The 16,671-nt window shown below is 37.6% G+C and overlaps 1 protein-coding gene across 2 annotated transcripts; it reads right to left on the reverse strand.

Moving 5' to 3' along the window:
- Positions 1 to 954: 954 nt before the first annotated feature.
- On the reverse strand, positions 955 to 12,239 carry LOC130818930 (protein SEMI-ROLLED LEAF 2-like). 2 transcript variants are annotated; one of them, XM_057685211.1, is made up of 20 exons: positions 11,584 to 11,744; positions 11,026 to 11,338; positions 10,487 to 10,561; positions 9,716 to 9,831; positions 8,725 to 8,839; positions 8,245 to 8,373; positions 8,014 to 8,061; positions 7,179 to 7,366; positions 6,883 to 7,079; positions 6,305 to 6,597; positions 5,765 to 5,914; positions 5,274 to 5,672; positions 5,008 to 5,157; positions 4,047 to 4,122; positions 3,287 to 3,414; positions 2,940 to 3,131; positions 2,688 to 2,825; positions 2,487 to 2,603; positions 1,680 to 1,892; positions 955 to 1,569 (listed from the first exon to the last, which is right to left on the reverse strand). In XM_057685211.1, the coding sequence occupies exons 2-20, from the start codon at positions 11,170 to 11,172 to the stop codon at positions 1,399 to 1,401; spliced, it is 3,042 nt and encodes a 1,013-aa protein (XP_057541194.1). In that variant the 5' UTR covers positions 11,173 to 11,338; positions 11,584 to 11,744; the 3' UTR covers positions 955 to 1,398. The 2 variants fall into 2 exon arrangements, with proteins under 2 accessions (XP_057541194.1, XP_057541202.1); XM_057685219.1 differs by lacking the exon at positions 11,584 to 11,744 and adding an exon at positions 12,101 to 12,239 and having other exon boundaries at positions 956 to 1,569.
- Positions 12,240 to 16,671: the final 4,432 nt, after the last annotated feature.

Here is a 16,671-nt window from a genome sequence, read left to right on the forward strand (position 1 = left end):
TTCACCTGAAAATTCAAAATAATTAATCATAATCATACCTTAAAACTGAAATTGAAGATTAGAGGCTGAGAGAATGAATATGCTGCAAAGGACGACAGGCGCAGCAGGTGCAGGTGGTTATTGAAGGAGCTCCAACTACCGCAAATGCAACCCACTCAAATCATGACTGATAACAAGTCGGCTCTCGCTTTGCCCAAAAATCCAGTCTTTCGTGATCCAAGCAAACACAATGACACAAACAATCAGATTGATCAAGTTCAGACTTTTAATATGATGCAGAACTTATTAGGTGTAGTGAGGAAATCAAGTTTAAGAATTAAGGGGGGTGTTAAAAATAGAAAATCATATATTTTTTATAATTTTTTTTTTGTATGCATGAACATTAAACTGACATATTGAGGTTTGAAAATTATTTTGAAAATATATATATATATATATATATATATATATATATATATATATATATATATTGTTATGTTCAAAGGTTAACTGATCGATCACAGTATACCCCATATAAATTAGTTAGTGTATTATTTTCCATGTAAATAACAAGAATTTAAAATCTAACGGTCATATTTTACATAATTTTTTAAAATTTTCTTTTCATAACCAATTAATACCCCAGTTCCCAAACAAACCCACATCCCTCATCCCTGACCAGGTTAAAATGGATACAGTGAACTGTAGTAGACCATTGGTCGCCTGATCCCGAAGGCATGCCATGGCCCTGGTAGGTGACTGGAGCCAACCCTACCTAAACATTACTTTCAAAAAAAAAGGAAAATTACACATGGTAGCATCGAACTTTGATGACAAGCTAGTGGTAGCAGTTTTAGAAGATTTTTCCACATGATAGCATCCAGTTTATGCATTATCTAACTGCCATAGCATTTTTTGTTGAATTCTTGACAATTTCCATTAAACGAAAAGATGAAACTGACTATAGAAATGTCTGCAAGGGCCACTAAACAAAATTTTTTTCATCTATACTCAGCAAATGTACACAATTACATTTCTCGAATTAATACACAAAAAGAATTTGGGGACAAAAATTGACAAAAAATTTCCTTCATTACAAATGGAAACTCAATCTGTACTGTATAATCTACACTGACTTAGAAAACCCAGAAGATACAGCCTATATGCATTATTTCCTGAAGAACAAATTGGACAACCCAGAAAAAATGAATTAAATCAATTTTTGGAATCTCGGATCAACTATTCAAGCTGGCATCAGGAGTAGCCGATAAATAATCAAGCTACTTTGCTTGCAGAACGCCTGCCTAATACGCGACAGACCAAGATGTCAATACCACTTACAGATAATATGTATGTATAAATATATAAATATATACGGCTTCTCTACAATATTTTCAAACATGCCGTACTAATTAATGATCAACAACCGGCAGCTTTTAAGAAGTTGTCGTAAGGGCATGAAGTCGGAAGCTTGAAGTAATGTGGTTGTTGCTGGTATTCGGTGGCACATAGCATGGGTAGAGGACTAAATGGCGGCAATGTCTTGCATAGGGGAATTACTAAGTTTTCATCGAGGAAAGGATTTCCGGCCTGCATCAAAGTTTTAACTTTTGTTCAGAACACAAAATCGTTTAGTTTCTTAAGAAGCTCTTCTGCGGAAAATTGCGAAATAGTTTGAAGTCAAAATATCGTATTTTTACCAGTGACTGAGGTGCGGGCCTTTTCTGTTCAAGCTCATCTTTTTCTACGCATAAGCTGATTAGGTAATCTTGCCGTTGTGCTGTCATTAAATTCGACATCTTCTGCTGCTTACCCATCAAAAGAGCTTCACAGTGACTGGCCATTTCCTTGTAAGGCAAATCAGGGGCGGTTGAAACTGAGTATCTTCCCACTTGTTGAGCTGTGTCCACGACCTGCATGAAAAGAAGGGAAATGTTACTCGTATACGTAAACCATATTACAAAAAAAGGCTGCATCGTAAGCATACTGAACTCATATTTCCCGCGTGGTAAAGGTGTAAAAAACGCGTTTTTGGGCCGTTTCGATTCTCGTACTTTCGACCAATGCGTTACAATAACCACATTGCTCCCATTGCCGATATTTCCCACATAATAAAGGTGTAAAAAAGGCTGCATTTTACGCGTTGTCAGGGTTTTCAAAAACAAAACCAATATTTCCCGCGTGGTAAAGGTGTAAAAAACGCGTTTTTGGGCCGTTTCGATTCTCTTACTTCCGGCTAATATTTGGCATTACGATAACAGCATTGCGCTGATATTTGGCATTACGATAACAGCATTGCTCCCATTACCGCATCGTTGTGTCCGTTACACGATCACAACCGTTACCACATTTGAACTTCCGTTATAGGCCTAACATTAAACTCTACCACCCTGATCTTGCTGCGTGAACGTATGGAAGGCAAAACTTTCTTTCCAATTGAATTTCAAATTCGATTTAATACGCGAGGACTTTGACATTGATAAACTTTAAAAAAAAATAGTACTTACTGATTCTAGAAGTTGGTTGACACTCAAGAAAGTGGCATTCTCTGCCGTCAGTAGTAACTCCGGCTTAGGCTTATTATCCATCATTGAATCGTCATCAATGTTAAAGAACGGAATAGTCTGAAAAAGAAAACACAAAATCAAATTGGTCATCAAAATGGTTAGCCAGTAAATACGTATAAATCAGCCGTGCGGAGTCATTACTTCATCTTGGCATACACTTTGCCGAGAATCTAGTTCGTATATTTTAGAAGGATTCTCAAACATCTGGGCGCCAAGAGGACACACATCGTCCGGCAAAAATTCACTAAGCAATTGCTCCTTTACGGTGCACATTTCAGCCTGATTAAAAAATTCACAAGTCATAATTAGGTAGCGAGCATAAGCAGAAAGGCTCCGATTATCTCTTATCACTTGGCTAAAATTATTTTAAAAATATATATACGAAGCCCTTACATCCTTCATCTTTACGAGACTTTTCAGAATTTCGGAAGCAAAGGATTCCCTGGTTTGGTCTTCGGTGATTGTAATTTCTGATAGATATCTTGAAGCAGAATTATCATCCTCTTTGGACCCGAATTGTATTGAAGCGTTTTTATTAACAGCCTGCAATTTGCTATCTCCAACCAAACATAAAAATGGATCGAACTGAAAACCGAAAAAAAATCACATCAAACTCCTTCTTTAAACACATATACTGGGTAAAATGAAACAAGTGATGGAAAATTTGAAATCGCACTCTTGAACACAAATTTCAACGATATGGCGACATAATTAAACTACGATGATATTATGATATATACCAATTTATTGTTAAGCGTTGCCTTGGCACAAGAGACAAGAGAATGGATCTCGTAAGCTTTTGCGGAAAAGATGATCATTGCTGTTGCCAAGGTGAAGAGTGATCGGCAGCGTGATGGTGGAAGGGGACCTGCAGCATAAATAAAGAATTTGAGATGTGCACGAGACTTTGCTCCATATTCCCGACTTCTCGCTTTTCTCATACCCGTATTATAGTAGATAAAGTTGAAAGTTGAATAGGGAAGCACCAAGAAAAATCATCAAAAGAAACCAAGTCCTATCCTAAACTAAGAAAAAAACTCTTGCATCAAAGCGCATGAAGAAACACATCAAACATAAATTACCAGATGATCTTCGTCCTCGAACTTTAATCCTTAATCCAATGGAGCCAAAGATTTATAGTTCATTGGTTTCAAATTATAACAGATTGTACTTAAAATAAAATAGCAAATTAAATTATGTGCATTTTCGATTAATGGTAATGTGAAGTTGCTGATGATGTTTGCTTCCAAGGGTCAAGTCAACTGGAAACAAACTCCTTGTTATCACTAACAAGCGTAAGGTAGTGTACATCCAAATCCTTCATACCCGACTTAATGAGGTTGGACTGATGGGTAATGGAATAGAATGTTGATCCTCGACCTACTATCAAATAGAATATACTTAACAAGCATGCTTATATTACACATAATTTTCAAATTATGGAAAAGTAAATTCAAAAAATTATCAAGCTCTAAAAAACGTCAAGGAATAAAGGAATACCTCCTTCTGCTAAGGAAATGCCACGTAAGGAAAACGAAAGCCGAAAGCTCCGAACAAGTGCCTCTTGGCTAGAACTCTACAAACAAAAAACAAAAAAGAATAGAAGTAATATTTTTAAAAACATGACCAAACAGCAATCTAAAGCATTATCGAGATAATGTTAAAAATATTAGGCCGTGACAATTCGTCACATAATTTCACCATGGCCCACTCGTGTGAACATGGGATACCCGTGGGCTTGAGCCCACAAACCCACGGGTCAAGTGCGTTGACTTACACATGCACTTGGTGAGGTTCATTGTTTCTCAAAACCATATAGTAGTAGGAGGATTAGCTCACCCTATATATATGCAAGTCAACTACCCACTATTTATCGATGTGGGATCTTGACTCACATGTGAAGCATTTTCAAAAAAAAAACAATAGCTGGGTATCACAAAAAACAGGCAAACCAGACAAAAAGCTTGAATTTTAGATCAGCATATAAAAACCTTTTTTTAAAGGAATCAAAGATGAAATATTCGTTGTATATTCCTTGCCTTTTACATATTGCTCTTTTACTCATTTTTATCTTACTGCCTTCTTATTTATACTTTTGTTTTTACTTTTATTTATTTATATGTATTTTATTTTTATTTTTAATCATTGTAATGGTCAACGTGTGTTGTAAGTTGCAGGCTTCCAGGTAGTTGCAGGTTGCACTCTCTTTAAAGATCTTTCTTGAGCCAAGGGACTCTTTGACCGCATTCTCCTTTATGGGTATGAGCTGCCGTCTTTCTTCCCTCTGATCATAGTTTTCTATGAGCGGGATACACTGGGTGTGATGATGATGAAAGATGAAATAGTACAAATTACAACTATAGGATGGCTGCTTCTCTTCTCTGAACACGGTTAGTTTAGCATTTGCTTTCTAGAAATCGTGTGCAAGAAGAAAATGTGCCAAAATTCTGAAGAAAATCACCTTTGCACGAGAAAACAGCAAAACCAGGCTGTATGTATGAGCAATTGCCTCATAATTCTCAGGTGTATTTTCGGGAGAGATTGATTGAGCCCAAATTGATGATAAAACAAGAATGATCTGACGGCTACTCAGCCTGAGCGAACTTCCTGCCTGTTTTTGTATAGTAGAAACGATTAGCATATACAAATTAACCTAAAACATTCAATCTTCATTTTTCAAATAAGACAAGAAAAAGGCGGAAATAAAGGAAACTAGATTTAACCTACCACTTCTTTGTTCAAGTTTCCCAGAGAATTTCCCTCGGCTGGTACTACATGCACTGGGTTCCGGAGACTAGGTGCTCGGCTATAGGCTGACTTTAACCGATTGAGCACCCCGTCATTATTGTTTCCGGCATCAAGAGAAATGTTCGCTTTTCTACCTGATTTGTCCTTGCGTAACTTCTCGAACAAGGCAGCAGAGGAAGAAAAAACCGAGACAGTTCTAGAAAGAGACCTCGGAATATGAGCAGCCTTTCCGGACATCGGCAGAGCTGAAATTTGACGAGGAGCTACCGAAGATGGCACAAGAACAACGGAGAATATACGGTGAGCCACAACTCTAGTTTCATGATCTCTGTGGACCATTGCCGGTAGCAACTGATGAAACAAAGCTTCTGGAAATGCCTGCAGAAGATCAAATAGAAAGATTAAAGATTCATAAAACAATTGGATAAACCAATGAAAAAAAAAGTCTAAAAATTTGCAGTTTTTCTTGCCTTGTTCTGATATGACACATTCGGTAAGGGAGCAATAGCTTGTGCAGTCCGGAACACTGCTTGAGTTGTAGTCCTCGCAATAACTGTAGCATTTGAAATGTTTTCCAGCATAACAGCCATAATATCAAGTATTGGACCTGCGTCTCCAGCCTGTATACAACGGTCGACACTTCAAAATTCTTCAATTAAAAATCAGAATGTCATATGACAATTCTCTTTACGAAATTCTCTTTGATTAGAAAAAAGAAAAATTGTTCTGAATAATCCGACCTTTTGCCCATTCTTAGCTAATAATCCCACCTTTTGAAAATTTTTAGATAATCCAACCTTTGAATACATTTTGTTGCGATTGGACCTTTGTTGCAAAGAACCGGTTGAAACCAGCCGGTTGAAACCGGTTCTTTGCAACAAAGGTCCATTCGCAACAAAATGTATGCAAAAGTTGCATTATTTAAAATTTTTCAAAAGGTGTAATTATTAGCAAAAAATGGTTATTCAGAACAATTTTTTCTAAAAAAAATAAATACAAGGTAATTATACTTTTTGGGTTATCTGCACGAGGCACTCATCCACTAATTCTTTAAATCTTCTGTTATATTTGATAACTTCAGAACCAAGGTTGGAATCATCAAGTGAGCTGTGTATGCTTTTGCGGAGATGTCTCATAATATCGCTTATAGCACCAAGCAAAGCAACCGAAGGATCGACTTCTGCTTGCTCAGCCAGGATTGTGGTTACTTCAATAATGTCTAACTGCATATCAGGTTGTTTAAGTACATTTTTATGATCCAAATGCTTGACCAGTATCGACAACAAGAAGTGGGAGCTATGACCTGTGAATAGAGTTCCATAGAAAAAGCTTAATATAACTATCGTCTCGAGATAATTTGCAGAAAGGAAGGGGAATAGGAGACTATGTACTTGGACTCGGGCACTGATGTTGGGTACTGGTACTGTGGTACATGTTTAAGGGTCACATACATCTTAATATTCAATTTTACATCTAAAATGTAGTGTCCAAGTGTCATACTAATGTCCGAGGGTCAAGGATCGGACACGGGTATGTGATGCAAAATGAAGAGTCCGAGTAACATAGATAGGGGACAAGTGATATTTACCGAATGTTTCCATCACTGCCTGCATATCTTTCAAGATGGGACAAGCGACCCCATATTTTGGAGACCACAGACTTCCATTGTCAAAATAACGAAACAAGGCTTCAAAAACACGTCTTGTGGTAGTCGCCTCCTTGCCCAGCTTAGCCATGTTATATAGACAAACCCTGGACCAAAAACCAGGGTTCTGGGCAACTTCCCTGCCAAAAGAACATATTTATATATATATGAAGCAAAAACGACAGCGCGAATCATCAAAAAGACGGGAAATAGTGAGGAAGTTTATGCATAATACTTACTCTGTCACATTTAATTCTCCCTTGTAATTTATGACCCCTGACCAAGTAGGAATCCTTGAAATATCATTTGAAGCTGCGTCATAACCTGCTTCATTTTGCACTTCTTGCACCCATCCCTGCTTTCCCATGTCATCGTCCTCTGTGTTCTGTTGACGATCAGGATAGTTTTCCAAGACGACTGAAACAACCTGTTTCGAAAAACTGATTTGTAAAAAGAAAAACTATATATTTCTAATACTACTAGCATTGATAAATGATGAATCCTAAATGAGGACAGAGCCGTTCTTGACCCTAAGCAAGGTAGGCATTCGTTTAGGGCCCAGAGCTAGAAATGGCTCAATATCTGAAATTTTGGTTAATGTAGTACACTTGAAAACATTTACAGTTTATGATTAGTTCTTTTAATTATCATTTAAGAAGTATATGACACGCCTAAGCTACATTTATAATGATAATTATAACATATTCGGTCTTTCTCTGTTATTTTGCCAAACACCCGTTAAATTTTAGAATCGACATTCTATAAAGAGGGCCCATTTCGTTCAGTTTGCCTAGGGCCCATAAAATGTCAAAAACGACACTGATTGAGGAACCATATCAAGATAGCATACCATACGTAACTGGTTTTGCACAAATATATTTAAACTTCTAATAATCATCTCAATCCTTAAAGAATGTGTAAGTCACAATTGGAAGAATAAGATGGTCTTCAGTAGTGCAAAAAAGATTCTTGCTCTAAATAGCACAACATTGAACTGAGATAACTTTTAAGCACCGAAAAGAGTTGAGAGTTGAAATATGTACATAAGAAAAGAAAGTTTTCCAATTTACTTACATTATCAAATTCAGCTAGCATATGGGAATGTTCACCCATGAACCAAATCTGCAACAGAAAAATGCAAGCACACAATTTAGCACCGACCTAGAAAGTACTCTTGAAAGTCTGAGGACCAAAAGGGCCCAATAATATGCCTTTTAGGGGAAAGCTTTTTGAGCAGAGGGCTACCGACTGTGCTATCGTTTGACATAAATTGCACAAAAAAACTAATTAATCATGAAAAATCACCATTGACGAAAGAGTCTGAAGTCCAGCTGCTCGAAGACGAAATCCCCTCTCATCCTCCCCAACTTCTTGTGCTAGCTGACAAATTTTTGGCATAAAGTCTTCTAAGTTGAAGATATAAGTCCCATCTTTCTGAAATCAAATAAACAAGAAACAATAAGTCAATAATGACATTACTATGAGTGTAGAGCTATGTTACTCGGACTCTTCATTTTGCTTCATGTACCCGTGTCCGATCTTTGATGCTCGGACATTAGTATGACAATTGGACACTTCATTTTAGGGGAGATATTGAATATTTAGATGTATCCGACACTTGGACACGTACCAATATCCGACATTAGTACCCGAGTCCAAGTAACATAGGTGTAGAGCATAGTGAGTTTTAGGTAACTCCGGTAATTTACATGCAACAAAAAAAAAAAAAAAAAAAAAAAAAAAAAAAAAGCCAGAATCAAAATGAATCTTAACTATGGTGCAAACCTGATTATTTACAAAAACAAAAAGAGTCTGGCATCCTATAGTACGCAACTCATCCTGTCCCGTTTGATCAAGCAAAATGTGCATGATACTTAGCAAACTGCTCGCAAACAAAGGCCTGCAAAGTAGAATTAGAGGAACATTGAGCTAAGTAACCGAGTTATTATTATTTACATAGAACATCCATCTAAAAACAAATGTCGATATTTACAACAATTCTCGATATGGAGCTAACTAACCAAAGTTCTTATTAGAACATGAAATATATATTTTGAAGATGAAATGTTCCTGGCTTAAGACAGAAGATCTGTATGTGAGATCATGAGAAGTATCAGATAAGAAATATCCACTCATGATTTACAGAATAGGATCTCGTAAATTTTTAATTTGTATGGAACAAGGAAAATAACATAATAACTATACAATACAACCAAAGAAGTCAAACAAGGGATTCCAATTTGGTTCAGACCAACATCCACGACCAAAGAGATATCAGTATTATTTGGTTTAATGGAAAAAACAAAGAGCTTACAAAATAAATTATTCTAAGAGTTATCGGACTCGTCTATAGAGCCTACAATAGTCATCAAATGGAGTCACCCAACTCAAAACAAACTTCCAAAAACTATTCAAAAGTCTATAATGCATCATCATAGTCATCATCGTACTCAGTGTATCCTGCTCATAGGAAACTATGATCAGGTTTGGGGAGATTCCAAAAGACTTTTATACAAGAATGTGCCTATAACAAGCATTCTTAGAATTCATTGTTAAATCTTCTTTATAACTGTGCATCAACGGTTTAAAGCGATCAGGCAAGAGACCCTTATTTTTCTGCAAAGTAATAAACCCGCCAAGACACTACCATGCTCCCCGTATTGGATTCTTGCAACACTCTTCAAATGAAGTAGATATCAACATATACTTACAGAAACACCAGAAGTTGTAGGGCGGAGGGCCCGCGATATTGAACCAAAGAAAATAAGTAACTTACATTTGATCTTTACAAGAGACCAATAATCTTCTGTAGATACACATAACAACTTTCACAGCATTGATATTCTGATTTCGTAATTCTTTGTAACACCTCTGCTCAAGATTGTTGGTGATCTAACAACCAGAATGCAGTATAAAGTGAATAAGCAGCATAAAAAAACCAGGCAGCATGCAATACTTAAACATTAATATTATATTCCAAGGAAAAGGGAAAAATTTTCTCATACAACTGCTCATATTTGCAACATATTGCAAGGAAAACTATCCAGGTCATAAAAAAGATCAAATAATCTCCGAACTTCTTCAAACTTAATAATGTAAACCTAGAGGTGTTCAAAACAGACGCGATGACCCTATATTTACCCGACCTTGTAACCGAGCCCGACTTGACCCGACTTTAAATTTAATTTAAAATGATGTAAAAACCAATGAGAACACAAGACCCGATTTTGAACCAACCAGAAACTACCCGAAATCAACTTGATGAACCGAATGAACACCTCTATGTAAACCGATGCTATAGTATTTTGAATCTCATACAAATTGATAAGAACATCAAATTTATTTATTTTTTTAAGTGGGGGGTTGAATTTGAGGTGCAGAAGAAGAAAATAGAAGTAAAACACAACAAACAAAAAACAGCTAGCCATCATATTGGCTATGTACTTAATAATGTACACCTAAACGTAGCAGTATGCACAGCCTTCCAAGACAGGCCAGGTGCATTACAGGAAGGGAAGGGGAAGTACAATCTCAAAAGATAAAGCACCTTCGGTACACGAAGCGGATTTTTTGCGGCATATTCACAAAGCTTTCCGATCATCCGTTCATTTGGTCCTTCATCCTAAGAAAAGAAGTATGGTAAGCAATTAAAATAATATGAGACATGATTCAAAAAGAACAGAGAACACATGACAGCAAATGTTCGATATATCAGCAAATGTTCTAACAATCAGTTCATCCTGGACTCCCAACAATTCATACTCACAACAACGACGACAACAATGCCAAATCCTTAATCACAAAATATTGGGGCCGGCTAAATTCCAAACAGTTCATACTAAAAAACAGACACCAACACATTGCCGGCATATGACAATAGTAAAATACACCATTTCCCTTAAACATATATACCAGCAAGGCAGCAAACCCTCCATTTGTTTGGGATTACGGCTTCGGCATTGTCAACTTAAAAAACCACTTATTTCATGACAATAAACACAAACAATCAAAATTAGTCAAAAGCAAAACAACAACAAAAAAATAATGAAACGAATCAAAACAACAAATAATTAAATGCAATCTAACCTGGGTTTTGGGGAAGATATCAGCAATCAATTTCTTGTACCTCTTAACAGGCTGCCTAGACCTTGTCCTCAGAGCAGGGCAGAAGAAACAAAGACTATCACATGCTGGCAAAACTTGCCTTGATATAACCCCAGAAACAACACTCATACTTCTATACAAATTCTCAACAAAATTTATTTACAATTTACATAAAACAAAAGCAAAATCAAAAAAGAACAAATCTTTTTATGCCCTTGTAATTCTTCCAAAATGTAAATGGGAAAGAATAACCCTCAAAAGCAAAACTGGGTAGCTCTTTTTCTCTGAAGCCAGCCTACATTCAAAAGAATTATGGGTCATTTCATTATTGAATAACCATTTTCTCAACTGTGTCACATCAAATTACATAAGATTACATAAACCAACAAAGGTTGCATCAAATTGAGAAAACATTGCGTCAGATTGAATTGCATAAATAACTGTAATTAACCAACAAAATTGCATTAAATTGAGAAAAATCCATGTGGGTTAACTCAATTTAGGTCTAAAAAAATGGGGAATTGTAAAAAAAATGAATACCTCAAAATTGATGCTTGAAGAAGCAGAAAAACGAAGCTGGAAAACCGTCAACACTACGCAGAAATGCATCAATTTTCAGACATTCATCATCAGCGAAAATAATGATCTTCCTCTATCTCTATATTTTTCTCTCTCTACCACATTTTTGTTATTTTATTATTTAATTAATTATATTATATATACTTTTACTATACAAAAAAAAATACTAAAAATTAACACCGTTAATTAAATTTGTTAAGAGAATGGGCACATTAAAATAATTTGCCATTTTATTGGCATTTTGGCACACAGCTACACAGAAATTGAACCGTTATTGTTTTATTTATGTTTGAAAAAATAACTTCATTTATCTTTGTCTCCTGGTGGGTTATTGTTCTTCCAATCTGAACTGTCAACTCAATTTAACGACACAATCTGTGTTTTCGTAATGGTAAATTTTTCACTTTCATAGTGTCCATGTGTTTGCTTGGATCATGAAAGACCGGATTTTTGGGCAAAGCGAGAGCCGATTAGTTACCTGCTGCCGCCCACCGTCTGTATCGCCTACCGCCTACCGCCTACCGGCTGCCGTCCATTACTGCATATTCATTCTCTCAGCCTCTAATCTTCAATTTCAGTTTTAAGGTATGAATATGATTAATGATTTTGAAATCCCCAAATATGGTTATGGGGCGGGTAAGGCCTTATATCCACCACCTACCACTACCTTGGCAGGTTGGACTTTTCATACCTGTTAGAATATACTAGAATATGTTAGAATATTTTGCATATAATAAGTTATATATTTAGGGAAACAAATGTTCTGAATATTTCCCTAACTTAGGAAACATCCTGTGTATATATAGAATACAATGTATATTGGTAGAACTGTAGTAAAACACAGATATTTGTACCCTAAAATTGGTTTATTCCTGAATTCATGGTATCAGAGCCAAGACGTTTCTGAGGAGAAACCGTCTAAGCGGCGTCATCATTTACCGGAAAAAACAAACCTCACCTGAAAAAGAAAACAGAATGGAGTCGAAGGACACCATAATCATGCCAGACCAGCCAGTAACAATGGGGCAGTTATTGCAACTGTTCTCACAGTTAAACACCAATAAACCACCTCCACCACCATCCGAAACATCCACAAGCACCACCACAATTTCAATTCCCACACCCTCATCAGAGGTAGATTCATCGGGCTCAGGGGGTGTGTTCGCTGTTAGGGGGAGATCGGAAAAGTCTTACCGGAAAAATGACGACAGGAGCCATCTTCAATGTACCCACTGTGGTGGAATGAGGCACACGAAAAGTGAATGCTTCAAACTTGTTGGATACCCGGATTGGTGGCCAGACACGAGGAAGAAAGGGACAAAAATGGCCGGTCAACTCTCCGATCAGCCAAGATTTGGAAGAGCAGCAGTCGTTTCAAGCACCAAATCAGACGAAAGCATGGCTGCCATGGCTAGATACTCAAAGGAGGATGAAGGTAACAGGGAGAAGAAGAGTCAGGAGAAATGGGAAAGTGACTCTTCAAATGAGTCAGAAGGTGACCCTTCAAATGAAGGTCACACGAATTTTAAAACAAAAGGGAGGGGAGACGTGGCGCCCTCTCCTCCACCCGGTTTTTCTTTTCCTTGTGTGAAAAAAAACAATCTTGTTAACGGATGGATTCTTGATTGCGTAGCTACGGACACAATGTCTTATGATCAAAATGATTTTTTTAACCATGCCCGACCTAAAAAGAATCTCATTAAAACTGCTAATGGGGAAGAAATTAAAGTCATGGGTGCTGGAACTATTACTGTGTCAGGAAATTTAACATTGAATAATTGTCTTTTTGTTCCTAATCTCTCACATAAACTGTTGTCTGTTAGTCATCTTACGAAGGAACTCAATTGCACTGTGCTTATAAAATCTGGTTCTTGTGTTGTGCAGGATGTTCAGACAGGCAAGATTATTGGGCGTGGTATTGAAAAAGATGGTCTGTACTACTTGGAAGAGACGGTTCAAAAAGGCAACGCAGTTCTTGCTCATGGGTCACGGGAGAAACAGCTGTGGACTTGGCATCGTAGACTTGGACATCCATCTTTAGGGTATCTTAAGAAACTTTTTCCCACTTTAGCTAGATCAAATTTGGACTTTAAATGCGAGACGTGTATTCTAGCAAAGAGTCATAAACACTCATATCCTAATAGTTTGAATAAATCCAGTTTACCATTTATGATTGTTCATTCTGATGTTTGGGGACCCGCACCTGTTTGTGGAATGCATGGTTTTTTTTATTATGTTGTGTTCATTGATGATTGTACTAGAATGAGCTGGATTTACTTTCTTAAACACAAATCTGAGGTGTTTGAAGTGTTTGTTGATTTTTATCGCATGATATGCACCCAATTCCAAACCCAACTCCGTACCTTGAGAACTGATAATGGCAGTGAATATGTTAACACTGAGATGCACAAATTTCTTGCTAGTAAAGGCATTATTCACCAAACTTCGTGTCCGAATACACCTCAACAAAATGGTGTAGCTGAACGGAAAAACAGAACCCTACTAGAAATTACCCGTGCCATAATGCTTGAATCCCATGTCCCTACCACTCATTGGCCCGATGCTATTTCCACTGCTACCTACCTCACTAACCGTCTTCCCACAAAGGCCCTAAACTATAAAACACCTTTAGAAACCCTTCAAACCTACCTTCCCATACCTTCCTCACATTCCTTACCTCCCCGGATCTTTGGGTGCACCGTCTATGTTCATTGTCCGAAACGGATACGAAGTAAACTAGAACCAAGGGCTATTAAGTGTGTTTTCTTGGGCTATGGAAGAAACCAGAAGGGGTATAGGTGTTATGATCCAAAAAATCAACGAATGTACACTACGATGGATTGTGATTTCTCTGAATCCGAATACTACTACACCCATCCTCGATGTCAGGGGGAGATGCAAAGTGACGATCTCAGATGGTTAGCTGGTCCATGGATGCTAAACCCAGACCCACAAGAGCAATTAGGCAATGCTACCGAACTGTCTCTCCAAGTTGTACACCCCATACCACATCCAGTTATGTCTGAACATCAGGTTAGTCCTCTACTTGAGCAAGATAAGATATGTGATGCTGAGATTGTTGATATTACTAGTGAGGATGTGGAAACAGGGGAAGAGCAGACAGGTGAACCCCAGGGGTACATACTTCCACCTCGCTCAACTCGAGGTGTACCCCCTAGAAGGTATGATCCGGATTATGAAGCCAAGAGATCGAGGTATCCGATCGAGCCAGTTGTGGAGGATAACATGTCACAGAGTGCTTTAGCATTCAAAGCCGCCATCTATGCAACCGAACTTCCACAAAATGTTGATAAAGCTATGCAGGATGTTAAATGGAGGAAGGCTATGGAAGAAGAGATTGACGCTCTACAGAAAAATGAAACATGGGAAAAATGCATCCTACCAAAAGGAAAAAAGATAGTGGGATGTAAATGGGTGTACACAGTGAAGTATAAAGCAGATGGATCCATCGAACGGTACAAAGCTAGACTTGTGGCGAAAGGGTATACACAGACATATGGAGTTGATTATTCAGAGACCTTCTCTCCAGTTGCTAAGTTGGATACTATAAGGGTGTTATTCTCCATAGCAGCGAATCTTGATTGGCCTCTCCACCAATTTGATGTAAAAAACGCCTTTCTTCATGGAGAATTAAAAGAAGAAGTATATATGCAGGCTCCTCCAGGATTCTCAGGAGATTTTGGGAGAAATGAAGGGTGCAGATTACGGAAAGCTTTATATGGGTTAAAACAATCGCCCCGAGCTTGGTTTGGCAGATTCACTTCAGCAATGAAGAAATTTGGGTATAAACAGAGTAATTCCGATCATACACTCTTTCTGAAGAAGAACGGAAGTAAGATAACTTGCCTTATCATCTATGTAGATGACATGATCATTACAGGGGACGACAAAGACGAGATCAAGGTCCTAAAACACAAGTTGTTCCAAGAATTCGAGATGAAAGATCTAGGAAGGCTCAAGTATTTTTTGGGGATTGAAGTCCTAAGGTCTAACAAGGGCATCTTTATATCTCAAAGGAAATATGTGCTGGATCTACTAGCTGAAGCCGGTATGTTAGATTGTAAGCCCATTGAAACACCAATAATAACCAATCATGGGTTACAAATTCTTGAAGATGGGGAACCAACAAATTGTGCGCAGTACCAGAAACTGGTGGGAAAATTGATATACCTAGCACATACAAGGCCTGACATTGCTTACGCAGTTGGAGTTGTAAGTCGATTCATGCATCGACCTCAGATACAGCATATGGAGGCAGTGATAAGAATCTTGAGATATTTAAAAGGCACTCCAGGACAGGGGATTCTATATCAGAAGAATGGTCACCTTGATCTAGTTGCCTATACTGATGCAGATTGGGCAGGTAATAGAGATGATAGGAAGTCGACATCAGGATATTTCACCTTAGTAGGAGGAAATCTTGTGACATGGAGGAGTAAGAAACAAAAGGTGGTCGCCTTATCTAGTGCTGAAGCTGAATTCCGAGGAATTGCAAAAGGAGTTACCGAAGTCTTATGGTTAAGGAGACTTCTTACTGAGCTTGGTTTTATGCCATTGAAGAGTTGTGTGTTGTATTGTGATAATCAGGCTGCCATCAACATTTCAGAAAATCCAGTACAACATGATCGCACGAAACATGTCGAGATCGATAGACATTTCATAAAGGAAAAATTGGAAAATGACATCATTAGATTGCCCCATGTCCGCTCAGAGGATCAGTTGGCAGATATTCTCACCAAAGCGGTAGCAGCCCAGTTCTTTGAGAGTGTTCTACGCAAGTTGGGTGTTGGTGATCCTACGACCCAACTTGAGGGGGACTGTTAGAATATACTAGAATATGTTAGAATATTTTGCATATAATAAGTTATATATTTAAGGAAACAAATATTCTGAATATTTCCCTAACTTAGGAAACATCATGTGTATATATAGGATACAATGTATATTGGTAGAACTGTAGTAAAACACAGAAATTTGAACCCTAAAATTGGTTTATTCCTGAATTCAATACCCATACCCACCCACTAT

This window comes from Amaranthus tricolor, chromosome 1 (genome assembly GCF_026212465.1).
Source record: "Amaranthus tricolor cultivar Red isolate AtriRed21 chromosome 1, ASM2621246v1, whole genome shotgun sequence".
NCBI classification, from domain to species: domain Eukaryota; kingdom Viridiplantae; phylum Streptophyta; class Magnoliopsida; order Caryophyllales; family Amaranthaceae; genus Amaranthus; species Amaranthus tricolor.